At 39.1% G+C, this 17,081-nt stretch overlaps 2 protein-coding genes across 3 annotated transcripts in view; one reads left to right on the forward strand and one right to left on the reverse strand.

Annotated features, from left to right (window-relative positions):
• The window catches only part of usp8.S (ubiquitin specific peptidase 8 S homeolog), a 39,613-nt gene extending 28,176 nt beyond the window's left edge, over nucleotides 1-11,437 (forward strand). Inside the window, exons 15-21 of one of the 2 annotated variants that reach the window (XM_018255399.2) lie at nucleotides 562-777; nucleotides 3,539-3,749; nucleotides 5,504-5,506; nucleotides 7,765-8,001; nucleotides 9,334-9,476; nucleotides 9,574-9,703; nucleotides 10,558-11,437. In XM_018255399.2, the coding sequence (XP_018110888.1) occupies nucleotides 562-777; nucleotides 3,539-3,749; nucleotides 5,504-5,506; nucleotides 7,765-8,001; nucleotides 9,334-9,476; nucleotides 9,574-9,703; nucleotides 10,558-10,743 (1,126 nt within the window). In that variant the 3' untranslated portion in view covers nucleotides 10,744-11,437. The remainder of the gene's footprint in view (nucleotides 1-561; nucleotides 778-3,538; nucleotides 3,750-5,503; nucleotides 5,507-7,764; nucleotides 8,002-9,333; nucleotides 9,477-9,573; nucleotides 9,704-10,557) is intronic. The other variant, XM_018255400.2, reaches the window with a different exon arrangement.
• A 1,216-nt stretch (nucleotides 11,438-12,653) lies between these two features.
• selenow2.S (selenoprotein W 2 S homeolog) lies at nucleotides 12,654-16,616 on the reverse strand. Its single transcript, NM_001354771.1, has 4 exons — nucleotides 16,488-16,616; nucleotides 13,890-13,987; nucleotides 13,219-13,295; nucleotides 12,654-12,906 (listed from the first exon to the last, which is right to left on the reverse strand). Exons 1-4 carry the CDS (start codon nucleotides 16,529-16,531, stop codon nucleotides 12,823-12,825), a joined length of 303 nt encoding a protein of 100 aa, NP_001341700.1. The 5' UTR covers nucleotides 16,532-16,616; the 3' UTR covers nucleotides 12,654-12,822.
• Between the last annotated feature and the right edge of the window lie 465 nt (nucleotides 16,617-17,081).

Genomic DNA, 17,081 nt, shown 5'->3' on the forward strand with positions numbered 1-17,081 from the left:
TTCATATATTATTATGCTGTTACCAGTCCTTGTAGTAAAGGGAGTATCATAGTGTATTTGTTTTATTTATATACATTATATGTGGACATCACCCACTCCAGCTTCTCATTCCAAAACCAAAAATGAGACATACATAATTTTAATATATGATGCTGGTCTGCTTTTTGCTGCCGAAACAGCCTTTGCCCCCTTCTTCTGGGAAGGCTTTCCACTAAACATTGACACATTGTTGGTGGGATTTGCTTTCATTCTAACATGGTTGGAGACTGATGTTGGCCAGTCAGTCCTGGCTGTTGAGTTGAAGTCAGGTCTGTGTGCAGGCCAGTGAGTTCTCACCCGTTTCTGCCTAATCATTTCTGTATGGATCTTACTTTCTGGCATGAGGTGTTTCCTGTTTCAGCAGGATAATTACCGTGTGTACAAAGTAGGAAGCACAGATTAAAATAAACCATTATCTTAAAATATAATATTTGTTCTAATCTACAGACTGTAGACTGTGTCTACCCCCTTATTTTATTCTGTTGGAAGAGCAAGTTAGTAATATTACTATGTTTTTTACAGACCATCGATACTCAATACCAAAGCTGAAATCACAAAGCTACCAGCATCTAAGATCCGAAGTCTTAATCCTGTGTTTGGTGGTGCTGGTCCAGCTCTAACTGGACTCAGAAACCTTGGAAATACTTGTTATATGAATTCCATCTTACAGTGTCTTTGCAACACTCCACATTTAACTGAGTACTTCAATAAAAATTTTTACCAAGCAGATATCAACAGGTATGTTAAATAGAACCTTAAGCTCCAACAAAAAAAATTCTTGTCCTGACCTCCAGTGAGGAGGGAAGTTTATAATTAAGTTGACTGAATTCCTTTGGATTCTTTAAGCCACTATCTATTAGAGATGCACCAGACAGAATGATTCGGGCAAATCCGAATCCTGCTGAAAAAGACTGAATCCTGAACCGAATCCTGGATTCGGTGCATCCCTGCTATCTATGTCACATCCTTATTTTAACCATTTATCGTGAGCATTTAAAAAGTAAATATTTAAAAAAGAAAGCTGAAATAAAAGTGAATTAAAGGGAACTATCACAAAAATAAAAATTTATTATAAGATTCATCAAACTGAAATAAGAAACTTTCTAAATATAATCAGTTAAAAATTCTTACCTATTTCTAAAATAATCAAGTTACTCTTCTCTATTTCATCATCTCTAGATTCTTTCCTCATGCAGATTTTCATTGGCAGTTTAAAAGAGTGTTTGCGCTAATACATTTTCTAGGTAAATTAGCCCCCTAAAATGCTATATTAGACCTAACTGTCATTCAGAATCAAACACCCAACTCCTGCATGAAGACAGACAGAGGTTGAAAATACAGGTATGGGATCTGTTATCCAGAATGCTGGATAACCGATTTTTCCATGATATGGATCTTCATACTTTTAAGTCTACTAGAGCAGGGGTGTCCAAACTACGGCCCGCGGGCCAAATGCGGCCCGATATCCATTTTTAATTGGCCCGCAGCGTGAAAAAATCCCTCCCCCCTCTCAGCATCCAGAAAAAAAAGTTTCCTACCACGGCGTCATTGAGGGGCGGAACCTACAGTGCTTCAGTGTAGACTCGAGGAAGCTTTTCCTAAACTCCGCCCTCCCCTCCCCGTGACTGGAGTTTAGTGTAGTGCGGGGAGGGAGGGGGGTGCCGGTAAACAACTGAAAGCATGGCTGGATTTCGTGCATCTGATGAACTGTGAGTAACTGCTAGGTGCTTGGCTTGGGGGAGGGGTGGATTTAGTGAGGCTGCAGCCGGGCAAGGGAGTCAGTTACAGATCGAGTGTGTGAGTTACTGTGTGTGTGTCTGTCTGTATGTGTGCCACTGTGTGTGTGTGTCATTGTATGTGTGTGTGTGTATATCTGTCTGTATGTGTTTCACTGTGTGTGTGTGTGTGTGTCACTGTATGTTTGTGTGCCTCACTGTATGTGTGTGTGTGTGTCTGTCTGTATGTGTGTGTGTCATTGTGTGTGTGTGTCACTGTATGTATGTGTGTGTATCTGTCTGTATGTGTGTGTGTGTCTGTGTGTGTCACTATATGTATGTGTTTCACTGTGTGTGTGTGTCACTGTATGTGTGTGTGTGTCTGTATGTATGTATGTGTGTCACTGTGTGTATGTGTGTCACTGTGTGTATGTGTGTATGTGTCACTGTATGTATGTGTGTCACTGTGTGTGTGTGTGTGTGTGTATGTGTATCTGTCTGTGTGTTTGTATGTGTGTGTTACTTATTTAAAATTTGTAAAATGAACATGGTAATCAGGGGGTGTGGCCACAAAATGGGCGTGTCCACAGTGAGTGGCCCGGCTGTTTGTATATTTTACCGCATATGGCCCTTGGTGAAAAAAGTTTGGACACCCCTGTACTAGAGAATAATTTAAACATTATCTGCTTCAAATAAGGATACATTTTATCTTAGTTTGGATCAAGTACAAGGTACTGTTTTATTATTACAGAGAAAAAGGAAATCAATTTTAAAAATCTGGATTATTTGACTAGAATGGAGTCTGTGGGAGATGGCCTTTTCATAATGAGCTTTTTGGATATTGGGTTTCTGGATAATGGACCCCATACTGTATGCAATTACAGTATGTCTCATTGATTGTTTTTAGAACATGTCTTATTTCAGTATGATAAAGCTTATATTCTGTTTTCAATTTTGCACTATAGAATTTATATAGGAAGGGCTTAATATACTTCTTATATAGGTTTATTTTTTTCTATATAAATATAAATATATTCTTGCTTGCTTGCATTGGCTGAGGTAATCCTCATAGTCTGCAATGTACTAGCTGCCAGTTATATTAATTATTTTTGTCTTAGCAACCTGGGGTGGTTCACCTTTAAGGTAACTTTTAATATATTATAGAACGGCTAATTGTAAGTAACTTTTCAATTTGTTTTCATCATTTATTTTTTATAGTTTTTTAATTATTTGCCTTTTTTCTTCTGACTCTTTGCAGCTTTTAAATGGGCGTCACTGACCCCTTCTAAAAACAAATTCTCTGTAAGGCTACAAATGTATTGTTATTACTAATTTGTATTACTCATCTTTCTATTCTGGCCCACTCCTATTCATATTCCAGTCTCAATGCCCGGTTGCTAGGGTAATTTGGACCCTAGCTGCCAGGTTGCTTAAAATGCAAACTGGAGAGTCGCTGAATAAAAAGCTAAATAACTCAAAAACCTTAAATAATATAAAATGCAAATGAATTACAAATTGTCTCCGAATATCACTCTACATCATACTAAAAATTATCTCAAAGGTGGACAACCCCTTTAAGAGTGATTCTGCTCCCCCCAAACTTGTTAGGTCCCCTAGTTCTAGTTTTCCTTTTTCCCATTAAACAATTGCTTTCCTTACTTAATTCCTTTGATATAATTAACCATTTCTTTTTATATTCTTTCTCCCTCTTCTTTCTTCCAATCTGCATGTATTAAGGTTCTTTGTTGTTTTATATGTATATAAATAGATAACTGTTTCTCCAGATCAAATCTGTTGGGTCATAAAGGTGAAGTGGCTGAGGAATTTGGCTGTATTATGAAAGCATTATGGACTGGTCAGTACAAATGTATCAGTCCAAGGGACTTTAAGATAACAATCGGAAAAATTAATGATCAGTTTGCTGGAAACAGCCATCAAGATTCCCAGGAGTTGCTGCTGTTTTTAATGGATGGGTTGCATGAAGATCTCAATAAGGTATGTTTCTATTGCTTGTATCTGAGTACCAGGAAGAAATAGTTAAGTAAAGATAACCACTTATGTCTATTCACCATCTATCAATCATTTGGTGTATGGTCACATGATTGAGCCGTGAATGATTTGACTTGTAGGAAAGCTTGTCTCTCTAGACATAAATTTGAAAGTACTCACAACTCCAAAGGGAGGTTATTTATGAAAAAAACTCGAACGTCTAACATTCTATTGAATAGGAACGACATGAATAGAATTCAAATCGAGTTTTCCTCTGGCGGAGTATCGAAATAGAACTGTTTCCTTGGTCGAGGTGAGCGAAAACTCACATTCGAATTTGTCGTTTTAAATTCAAAATTGTGAGTTTCGAAAAATTCGAAATCAAATTTGCCATGTGAACTTAAGTAAATCTGCCCCTTCATTGAAATAGGACATTGGCCAGTATGCTATTTTATTTCCCACACATAACACTTCAGCCAGTTAAAGGAGAACTAAACCCAAAAGTTAAAAAAACCCTACCCCTCTACCCTACATAGACCCCCCCCCCCAGGTAAATGCGGTAAAATAGTCAATTGATGGAGCACCAAGAGAGATCAAAAATATATTTAAAAGGTGAAGTTTATTTCATCATAGTTAAAATCCAAAGTACAAATTGCGTGCCCTGAGTGTCCCATGGGCTGCATGCTGGACGCGTTTTGTGGCCACCTGCCACTTCCTCAGTCCTAAGTCTTTACTTACCCCTCTGTCCGATTCTGTCCAGCGGAGTTCACTGCAGCCATCTTCTTCTCTTCTGTAATCTTCAGAATGAGACCGGCGTAGCGGCACATGCGCAGTTGGAGCAACGTTCTGTTTCACAACAACTGCGCGTGCGCTGAAACTTGCCGAAGCGCTGGTCTCATTCCGAAGGTTACCGAAGCGGCTGAAGATGGAGCCCGTGAACTCCACTGGACAGAAACTGCACAGAGGGGTAAATAAAGAGTTAGGGCCATTTGCCCAGGGTAGACGCTAGGCTGGGGGGGAGGAGGGAGTATAGGGGTTTTTTAACTTTTGGGTTGAATTCTCCTCTACAGCTTCATTGGTTGGCCATCTAATTTATTCTAAATTTTAGTATTCTAGATGGCAGTCATCTAATCACATTAGTCTTTGTGACTTATTTTTGCAGCCTTTCTTACAGTTATTTGCCATTTAGCTTTGTCAAGCTGTAACCTGCAGTTACAATAACAATTGGTTGCCTGGGCCACGAACCAGAAACACTGACTGTGATCAATATCATCATCAGATGTTCATAATTCAGATTAACACCATATTTAAACTACTGCTGTGTTGTAGCAGTCAGGTTGCTTTTCATACACAAATTTAATAATATCAAATTAATATCAAATGTTTTGTGCATTTAATGGGGAAATGTAATAGTAGGTTTCATTGATCTATAGCAACCAGTCATATATTTGTTGGTTGCTATGGATTACAACACCTGGGGCACAAGTAGCTTGCAACAAAGATGCAACCTGTGCAGTGTGACACTATCATAGCTTGCAGGTGCATTAGATATATAATATTCTGTTTTCCTTTCAGTTGTTTCTTACAGTCCTGGTTTTCTTCAATGCAGTGGGGATGGCAGTTTTATGATGGTGCTTATTTCTGTTGTAATGCCGTGTAGTTGTACTACCTAAATAATATATGAAGTAGTCATTTTAATGTTTTGGTAAACTTATTTTCTTTTTATTTCTTGTTTTATGTGACCTTTGATGACCTTGTAGAGAGTAAGTAAAGTGTTTGTCTGTCTTTGTGTGGTAATTCATTTTAGATAAGTGGACCTGTCACTTTATACATTTGCAGTAAATCACTATTTTTAAACACATTGCTACTTAACCACAATGATTTTTATTGCGCTTGAAAAAAATCTATGTAGTGGTATAATGTGGCGTTACTTTTCAGAGTGTTTCCATAAGCCTTAGCCACAGTGTGCAGCAAGTTTACCAAGCAACATTCTATCCTGTGATTAGTAATTATTGTAGTTGAATCCACATCACCATTCCCAAAATGAAATGACAGGCAGCATGGGCGGATTCGGGTATTCGGCACCAGCAGAGAATATGCTTTGTGTGCCTACTCTGCCTACCCCTAGTTCCGGCCCTGGGGTCATACCTGTTGCTTTTGAATCTGAGCTGAATGCTAATGATCAATTGCAAACTCACTGAACAGTTATGTCCCATGTGGCCCCCCTTCAAGTCACTGACTAACTCAGAGTTAAAGAGCTGAAAAGCAGGAAGTAGTGTTCTGACTATTATGTTACACATTCATTCACTCCAGCCTTTATACATTACATTACTAACTATATTTGAAACATTTTCTATTTTGCACAGCCTATCTATTTTTTTTTTTTTTTACAATGAACTGTTCCAGCAGCTGCACATTAACAGGGATTCTGTCACATACTTTTCAAAATGATCAGTTAGTAGTGCTACTCCAGAAGAATCCTGCACTGAAATCCACTTTTTTAAAAGAGCAAACAGATTTTTAATTTTGAAATCTGACATCAGGCTAGACATGTTGTTTGTTTCCGAGGTGTCTCAGTCATGTGACTTGTGCTCTGATAAACTTCAGTCACACTTTACTGCTGTACTGCAAGTTGGAGTGAGATCACCCCCCTCCTCTTTAACCTCAGTAGCCTAACAACAATAGGAAGGTAACCACATAGCAACTCCCTGACACTTTTATTGCTAAAATGCTCCCATGCCCCACCTAGTATTAGTTATAATAGTAAAACACCCAAGCCCCACCACCAGTGGCGTAACTAGATATTACTGGGCCCCACAGCAAATTATTTTTCAGGCCCCCAAAATGTTTAGAGGTTGACTTGTTTCTCCAATATTTATTGAAATTGTATATGAATTTGGGCCTCATGGGGCCCCTATACCTCCTGGGCCCCCCTGCAGCCGCAGGGTCTGCTTCCTCTATAGTTACGCCCCTGCCCACCACGACTCCTCCAGTTAAGAGGAGGAAAAAATGGCTCATCTCAAAGCAGTTCCATTGTGAATTGCTGGCTCTTTGACATTACTGAAAGACACATTATCTGGAAAACCCCAGGTCTTGAGCATTCTGGATAACAGGTCCCAAACCTGTACTAGTAACTCTGTGTATCATTCATTTTTGCCTTACAGCATTCTGCTATGCATCGTTCATTCCATTGTGATTTGGGGTTTCTGTTTGTTTCAGTTGCATGCATGCATAATGTGCCCACTTTTCAGTTTCAATTTCACCGTTTAAGGGTGTATAAGGCACAGAAAAAACGGTGAGACTTCCACTCTCTGTTCTGTATGCAGTGACAGGGACAGCATCAGCCTATCCGCACACATGGGACGGATTTTGGTGCAGAAATGCAAAAGTATGCATTTAATATACACAAATGGAGAAACCTACTAGTCTGCTATTAGCCTATTACTTATCTGCACTACAAAAGCATTTCTCTTCCTACAACGCTGCCCACTGATGTAATTTGAACCTGTAATAACTAGTATTGGTTTGGGTTTACTGCAGAACTTATCTGTAATTCTTCCTATAAAGATTAGGGATGCACCGAATCAAGGATTCGGTTCGGGATTCAGCCTTTTTCAGCAGGATTCGGCCGAATCCTTCTGCCTGTCAGAACCGAATCCAAGCATATGCAAATTAGGGGGCGGGGAGGGAAATTGCGTGACTTTTTGTCACAGAACAAGGAAGTAAAATATTTTTTCCCCTTCCAACCCTTATTTACATATGCAAATTAGGATTCCGTTATTCATTCCGGTATTCGGCCAAATCTTTTGCGAAGGGTTCGGCCAAATCCAAAATAGTGGATTTGGTGCATCCCTAATAAAGATTGATCATATACTCAATTTGGTACGTAGGGTTTATCCTCAATTTAGCAACATTTCTTTCATTGTGAATACATTATTGTATAACTGTAAAGGGTCTGTCTTCTTTTGGGGTTTTTTTCCTTTGCATCCAAGACTAGTCCAATTTGTCTGTTTATTTCCAGGCGGACAATAGGAAAAGGCAAAAAGAAGAAAACAATGACCATTTAAGTGACTTCCAAGCTGCCGATTCTGCGTGGTACAAACACAAGCAACTCAATGAATCCATCATTGTTTCACTTTTCCAAGGCCAATTTAAATCAACTGTGCAGTGTCTAACATGCCAGAAAAAATCCAGAACCTTTGAGCCCTTCATGTATTTATCACTGCCACTTCCATCATCAAGCAAATGTTCTCTTCAGGTAAATCACATGTTTCCTATCTTTAAAGCTGAGTGTTCCCCCCCCCTCCAAGTGATACACAGTGCACAGTCCCAACACCTTTATTCACCATTATATGCAGAAAAGACTAGTTCACATTTAACTGTTTCAATTCAAATGGGACCAGCTACTGCTCTTATAATATTGTATTGTATGAATTACAGCCATATTAGTCTTTTACTGTTGAACTGTAGACCATAAAATCAATTTGACTAATAGTTTTTGCTGTACAAACATTAAGGGAGTTATTTATCAAAGGTCGAATTTAGAATTTATATGAATATTTTTTTACTCTAATAAATTGGAATGTTCTCAAAACTCAAATGGGAGGTTATTTATGAAAAACTTGAATGTGTAATATTCTATGGAATAGTCCCGACCCAAAAATTCGAATTGAGTTAATTTATAAATTAGTGTATAATAAATTAATTAAAACTAAAGTGCTTCATACAAATCAAACCAATGGTGAATCCAAATTGGATTTTATTAGAGGTTTTTAAAAAATTGTGCAATATTAATTATCACATGTTTGGCATAATGGTTGAATAAGTTTGGTGTGAACAATGAATTGGCACCCTATATAATCGGATGAATTTATCAACGGTTCATATCAACGGAGCACTTTATATCTATATTTAATTGGATGAATTCATAATTGGTTTGATCAGCACAAAGCACTTTAGTTTTAAATTTATTATATTATAATTTATAAATTCTATGAATTGATAATTCAGAGAGCACAATTATATATTGAAATTAGATTAATTATTGATCCAGTTGAGACCAATTGGACCACTTTGTAGTTTTTAGTGACGTGGGTGTCGGGATTACCCCCAACCCGCGGCCGATTTCCAGGTTCCTTTTATAGACCTGCTGCGCCAATGATGCCACAAAAGGGGCGGGGCTAGCAGGCGCAGCGTCTATAAAAGAAGAAGTCAGAAGCCGTCATTTGACGGTGGCAGGCGGGGAGAGCAGGAGAATCGCTCAACTCTCCCGACCCATGGGTCCCACGGGTATCGGTCCGGCCCGCGCATCACTAGTAGGAAATATACAATAACCACTAAAGCAATGCAGGGTTAATTTACTTCTACTAATTTAATAATTGGGAACTGGTAATCTTATCTCGCTGCTAAACAAGAGTGGTATTGGGAGTTATATTGTGGTTGTTGGCATTTAGGAAAGCTAAAGATCTTTGGAATTTTTAATAATCAAAATAAGACAGATTTGAATTTGATAAATATGTCTTCCCATGTATAGCATATATTTATATCTGAATTATTATGAAAAAGCTATCCATTTTTATGTTGTTTTTAGGATTGCATTAAAGCATTTGCCAAGGAAGAGAAACTCACAGATAGTAATCGATTTCATTGCAGTAACTGTAAAACTCAGAGAGTTGCTACGAAAAAAATAGAAATTTGGAAGCTTCCACCGATTCTTCTAGTGCACTTAAAACGGTAAATCTTTGCTTTTTCTTGGACAAACTGAGCTTAAACAAGTTTATTATCCAATGCTCTAATATGACGTTTCTTGTTTTGTCTTTGTTGCTAAAAGCTTTTCATTTGAAGGAAGGTGGAGGCAGAAACTCCAGTCATATGTAGATTTTCCCTTGGAATGCTTAGACCTTTCACCGTACGTCATTGGCCCCAAGAGTTCCAAAAAATACAATTTATTTGGTGTATCGGTAAGTAATGTTGTTGGGTTCTGCAAAACATTTGCCTATTTAAGTCACATTATATAGTATGAAAATGAATCTGCTTGATATGTATGTCATGTACAATTTATTAAAAAAAAACTAACTAGACACTAAAATATGTCTGACCTACAAGATTCCAAAGACTGAGGGGAAACCATGTTGGGCTGCCCCTAACTCTCTGGGACAACTTCCCTACCTCCATTAGGAATCATTCAACCATCTTTCATTTTGAAGTGATGGAAGACCTGGGCACTGCCCACCATGGAATGTAGAGGAGAGGGGAAGGTCCAGGCAGAGGAGTGGGTCTGGGTCAGCGGGGGGCTAATGAAGACCAGGGCTCACTGGGTTTTTTCTCTGTGTCCTGCCAGTCCAGTCTGACACTGAGGAGCAGATTTATCTAGGGTCCAAGTGAAAATTTGAATTTTCATTTTTTTATGGCCAAAACTATGGTTAAAATTTGATTAGCTTTTAGAGATTTATCATACACTGGTCCTTTAAGAACTCAAATTCGACTATTCACCACCTAAAACCTTCCAAATTGCTGTTTTAGTCAATGGGAGACGTCCTGGGATCAATTTGGAGTTGTTTGTAGCCTTCCTGACATTAGTTTTTTTTCGGAGAAAAAACTAAAATCAAGTTTTTGGGTCAATGCTATTCAACCGAGTTTTGAAAATCCTGTTTTTAAATAAATTTCGATTAGTTGAATTTCGAGTTCAAGGGAGCTCTTAAAAACTCGCATGAACTCGAAATTCGACCTTTGATAAAAGTGCCTCTATGTAAATCTACATAGTTTGTACCTGAGCATTAGGTATATGACTGAAAAAAACACATTTCTTTCTCAGAATCACTACGGAGGTTTGGATGGAGGACACTATACAGCTTATTGCAAGAATGCACTGAAACAGCGCTGGTATAAATTTGACGACCATGACGTTTCAGACATATCTGTATCATCTGTAAAGACTTCAGCTGCTTATATGCTCTTTTACACCTCGTTAGAGCTCAGAGGCCTTGAGATTTCTGCTTAACAAACTCATTTATCTTGGAAAGCCGGCACTTGGGGGACCATGATCAGTTTAGTTAGACATGTCTGGCCACAAAAAAGGGAGATGCATTCTACATAGCCAACCAATCAATGGTAACAAGTACGATTTTAAGCTAAATTGCACATTTGAAATATAACCTTATCTACTTAAATCTATCCAGTAAATAGATACATTTGCCTTGACCGTGCCTGTATTAAATATCTTTATCTTTCTCATCTCCAGTATTGATCATTCCTCCCCCATTTTAATCTGAGCTCCCCTACTGTGAAATAGAGCAAATGTGAGTGGAGTTGGAATGTATTAGAATACAGTGACTGCACAATTGTACAGTATTGCAATGTATATAACGAAACAGTGTGTCTGCCTGATACTTGCCCTTTACAAAAGGGTTTCTACATTCTGAGCTCAGTCCTCCAAAGCCATTAGATATATTACTCCAGACAGTCCCTTTATTGATGCTTTGGTGAATCATTTGAGGAAGCTTATATTATCTATCTGTAGGCTCATCCATTTGGAGAGCTGAAGTTGATTATCCCTTCTAAATTCTGTTGAAATTGACTTGGCAAATACAACCGAAGAGGCTTCATTCCCACATTTCAGTTCATTTTGTAAATTTATCTTTTGCTAATATATTTGTGCACTTTTTTTTCTCTAGAAATAAATTTTATCAACAAGTTTCCTTTGTTGTTTCACTTTTTTTTTTCCCAACACACATTTAGAAATGATTCAATAGAATCAAAGTGACCCTGAGATTCTCAAAGCTTGTGGATGGGGACAAGGTTCTGTTTATAAAAGAAATCACTGGTACATTTTAAAATCATTCTGATTTGTATCTGCACAATTCCCAGATGTCATTTCACTTTTTACAGGAGATTAGTCAGCTACAGACTAAGCTTCTGCTGTGCCATGGCCAGTAATCATTGCCTCTCATTGTATTTAATGCATTTAGGGCTAAAGTTCCCACTGTTTAATATATTTGTAGTGTCCCTACCCACTGTATATATTTACAAGTGCATACTGTGTATATACTTTACAAGCTTATTTAGGCTAATGGCACATGGGGCAGTTTTTCCACAGTGTATTTTAGGTGACAAATGCCTGAAGCAACCCTAAATAACAGAGGCAGTATAGGCAATTTAACTGCTCACCCACTTGCTAAAATTCAGGACAATGCCAGCAGTGTTATTAGCCCATGGAGTGGCCAAGGCTAAGGCACATGGAGCTTCGGCTCCTGCGTTAAACAGATCTGCTCCCTGTCCCAACTCTATTGATCGCACAGGTTCTGCTTGCGTGCAGGCACACACAGTGGAGCAGAGGGCGAAAGGCAAAATCAGGCATTTTTGGTCCAAGCCCCTGCGCGCAAGTGGAAGCTGCGATTTTCAGCACAGAACAATGGAGCTGGGCACAGTGTGGATCAGCTTCTCTCAGCCTGCAGAAATAAATAAAATACAGGTTGAGAGCAGCAAATCCTACAGCAGAAGTGTCAGGGTGCTGCTTTCTTATTACCTGCTTATAGTTCTGCTGGGAGACAAGGGGAAGTGATAATTCAAAACTTGCAGAAAACTTGTCAAATTTAAAAAGAAAAAGAACTTGTATGCCCTTTTGAAAAAAAAAAAAAAATTCAGTGCAGAATTTTGCTGGAGCACCATTTAAAAAAAAAAAAAAACCCTGACAATTCATTTTTAGCAACTTTTTTGGACCACTGTATCCACCTTCCAATTAGCAGCTCTTTCCTCAACACAATTTAGTTTATAATGGCAGCCCCGCCCCCTCATTTACATCACTGCCCAAACCCTTTTGCGTGCCGGCCCGTATTTACTCAGCACAAGGAAGCAAACCTGCCACTGCATAAGATTTGTCAGTGTGGATAGTTATGGACATCAACAAGTACCCAAAGTGGAAAAAGATGATTTATTGAAGTTATTGATGAATTACAGCCGAGGGTAACAGATTCTAATATTGCTCGTGATTTTCTCTAACTTTTGAGAAAACCAGTCATTAACAGAACCTGCTCCAGCCTGTAATCCAGTCAGATTTTCACTCTTCCTTCCATCATGCACCTCACTGGATGGAGCAAGTCTTCTTGTTCCTAGTTGCTTTCTCTACGCTTTTGCCTTCCTTAATTTTCTTCACGATGTCCACAATCTACAAACATAAAACATCACACATTTAGGCCACCCTCCTTCATACATTTCATTTCTCCAACTCTTCTCTGAGCATTTGTCCAGACGTCAACACTCCCTATTGTCTTGTGATACTTCCAGTATTGGGGCCCCCTCTCATGGCACCCCCAGTCACCCACAACTTGCATTTAAGATTAACCCCACTACAAGAAAGTGCTCCAGAAGAATACATCCTATAACAAACCGATTAAACATAACTACATGAATAACCGCACAGGTAGAGTATTATAAGCAATGTCACAACTAATACAAGTGTTCCACCCTGCAGACTTACATCTTCTCCATAAGGAAATCCACCACATTCCAGTTTTGAAAAGATCAGCGCCCCATTTACTGTGATTTCAAAGCTCCCTGAAGAAGAAGAGAAGATCAATTGCTTGGTTAGCATGTGAGAAAAATGAATGTGTGTGAATAGAATTCCGATTAACCAGATATAAAGGAATAAATATTAAAGTGGACAAGTCACCTACACATAAAAAGCTGTATAATAAAGGTGATTTGCAAATTAAACATGGAACCCAAATTATTTTTTCATTTAAGCATCCATACCAGTTAAAAAGTGTTTAAATATCTGAGCTGTCCACATTCCCCCTCCCTCCTAACACTAATTTGGAAGGGTACTGTGTATGGGCATTAGGTCCCCCATTCTGATGCATGCAATTTTTTAGGGGATACACAATTTGTCTTAAGTGTCCAGAAAATGGCTCCTGCCTGCTTGCTGTGCTTGTGTAAATTCAGGACTGAAAGAACCCAAATTTAAATATTATAATGTATGTAAAGTTTATTTTGCTCAATTAGAAAAGAATTTGGATTTCTTAAGGAGACTGGTCCCCTTTAAGTACTGCTTATACATGCACAATCCAGGTCATTTCCAGCCGTCATACTACATCCTACAACATCCCCAGGAGTAAAAGAAGAAACAGAGGACTACGGTGAGTTTCTTACCAGATCTTCCTACACCACCAGCGATCTCCACATCAGTCACATGCTCCTGGATCTCAGACGCAAGCTCCTGATAATGGGCCGCATACCCTCAACTTCCACTGAAAGATGCAAAAATAAACAACGGGCCAACTTAGTTTACTTTAACTCATTTCCAAATGAATCACCTGCAATAAACGATCTTTAATCAGTGTTTTCTTTTCTACATGGCTCCAATATTTCTGCTTGGAATTCTTCTTAAAGCCTCTAAAAGTTGGAGAATTGTGCAACCAGAAAGCTGCGCAGACATTTTCATTGTCTAAATTCACAAGTACAATAACCGGTTAGCCTGTGAAAAAGGATCTTGTACATTCGAGCTTGTAATTTAAAAGGAGAAAGGGTGTGACACTAGATGCAGGGTTGGGCAAGAGCCGGAGTCAACAAGTCAAAGATGTAGCAACAAGTAACAAGGCAGAGTTGGTCTTGATATTGATGTGGGATTTCATGCTGGATCTGTTCCCTTTAGCAAATCTCATGGTGTCCCTGCATACTTAGTGCACCCATCATTGCACCTTAAATTACTGTGAAGCAGTTGGAGTCTCATATGTGAAAAACATTACAAACTATCACAAAAATTAAAATGTAATATGAGCTTCAGCATACTAAAATAAGTTTTCTAAATATAACCAATACAATTCTGTACAGTTTCTGAAATCAAGTTTATATTCACTATCCCTCTCTCCGCATCAGTTTCTCTTCATTCTGTCTTCATGCAGCAGTTGGGCGTCAGATAGTCATTGACAGTTCAATCCAATATATTATATAGGGGGTCTCCTTTTGTCTAGTAGATGTATCAGAGCTCACTCTATTAAAATCACCAGGCTATCATGTCTCTCTACATGCAGAATTTGGCAGTTATTTGGTTTTTAGTGGAATCCGTTATTTGAGTGAGCTCTAATACATCTGCTAGGAAAGATATGTTGGATCATTCATCGGACACCCAACTGCTGCATGAAGACAGAATGAAGAGAAACAGATGCTGAGAGAGGGATAGTGAATATAAACTATGCAGAATATTTAATTGAATGTATTTAGAAAGTTTCTTTTTTAGTGTGATGAAGCTTATATTTAAATTTTCATTACCCTTTAAATAAAATATCCCTTCCCTAAAGTATTACAGGTGGAAGAGGCTTACGGTGTATTGTGAAGGAATGCTAAACTAGGAGAGGGTAAAGCCATACGATCTGCCAGCTGAGGGACCATTTAAACAGATGATCCTAGTGGATCAGTCGGACAATAGGAAGTGAAGAGGAGCAGCACTTTTTCTCTTCTAGATGTTTCAGTCATTTACTTGTTTGGCCCAAACAAACAGAATAAAAAATGCCCAAAGATGTAGATTTATCCTCATCCATTAATGAGCCGGTTAGCTGAAATACTATACATACTGGCCTGTGTTTGATCACCTTGATTTGTTTTCATAAGAGATGGATATAATGTAACAGCTGAATGGTTGGGAGATGGATGGGGAAACGGAATGTGGAGAGGATTTCCAGGGAAGGGTCGGAGCTCTACAAGTCCCAAATCAGTGTGAAGAGGGAATTAGTGGAGGAGCAGAAAAGAATAGAACATGTAAAGGTAAGACAGCACTTTGGATGTCAGGATCAGGATTTAAAGGAGAAGGAAAGGTTAAAACTAAGTAAGCCTTATCAGAAAGATCCATCTAAATATTCCAGTAAACCCCCAAAGTAGTGCTGCTCTGAGTACCCTGTCAAAAGAAACACTGCATTTCTTTCCTTCTATTGTGTACTCATGGGCTTCTGTATCAGACTTCCTGCCTTCAGCTTAAACCTCATTGCCCTGGGCAAGAGCATGCTCAGTTTGCTCCTCTTCCCCCTCCCCTCCCTTCTCTACTGTAATCTGAGCCCAGAGCAGGGAGAGACTCAGGCAGGAAGTGATGTCACACCACATTAATACTGCAGCTCCTATCCTAAACAAACAGAGAGTTTCTAGAGCTTTTTACTCAGGTATGGTAAAACATTCTACAGAATAAATATAGCATTCTAGCTTGCACTATTGCAGCTAATCTATTGGCAATAAACTGCCTCCGTAGCTTTCCTTCTCCTTTAATTAAAGATTTTCATTGTGTTTAAAGTGAAACTGCTACTGAAAGTATCTTGTGTCTGTATTATCTGCACTGCTGGCCCTGACTCATGAGACAATGTATCATCATGCAGCAGATAACAGCTGGCTACATTGTCCCCACACTTATCACAGAAAGTTCAACAAATTCCACTTTTCAATTCCCACAGGAACATTTAAAGCCAGATTAAATGTAGGGATGTAATTGTATTTAGGCTCAGCCTATGAACACGAAGGTTGCAATAATGACACAATAAAGACATTACTATTGTGCCTGCTGTTAGATTGCTCATTCCAGCGCCTGCTCTACCGTTTTTTTGGTTTTGAACCGTTTCACCCCATCCTCCCCGGCATTTCATATATAATCAAGTGCCTGCTGTAATGGATTGATCCATAGAGAGCAAAGATGGGTTAATACAAACCCATTGCGTGTATTATGCATAGAGTGAGACAGAATGCCTGTGCAATAGAGCGATGATTTACCAGTACTCGACGTGGATCTTCATGGGACCAGCCACCTTCTGCATTGTGTTAGCCGCTCTCTAGTATTGTCTGAGGGAGGGGCAGGCTCCCTTTTAAAGTAGCGGAGGAAGGGCGGGGCATAAGCGCCGAGTCACGCAGAAACCAATCACAGCGGAGCGTTGGCATCACGTGGCCTTCGTACAATAATAGTGAGTAGTATGTGAGAGGGGTGAGGCTGCTACTGTGACAGGCGCTTAGAGTCGACTCACCACACAGGGAACAGTTTTAGTGGGTCTTGTGTATGTGCGGTTTCTTACACCTGTTTAACCCCCCACAGTTCTCTCCACTTAATTAAAGCTGCATTCCATGACCTAACACTGGAACCCACATCGTATCAGTTGAATAACAAAAACCATAGACAAAATGAAGGCGTTGAAATACTGAGGTAGAAACTGTCACTTTCTATGACCCCCAAGATCCCGTTATAAAGTTAAATGGCAGCGGTGTGTCAGATGTTCAGGTTTTCACATATAAGTCACAGCATGACACGAATGAATTGTTGGGGAGACTCCTCTTGGGTGCAGCTGGGTGGTATCCTCAGCAGGGAACTGTCCT

The sequence above is a fragment of the Xenopus laevis genome, chromosome 3S (genome assembly GCF_017654675.1).
Source record: "Xenopus laevis strain J_2021 chromosome 3S, Xenopus_laevis_v10.1, whole genome shotgun sequence".
Classification (NCBI taxonomy): domain Eukaryota; kingdom Metazoa; phylum Chordata; class Amphibia; order Anura; family Pipidae; genus Xenopus; species Xenopus laevis.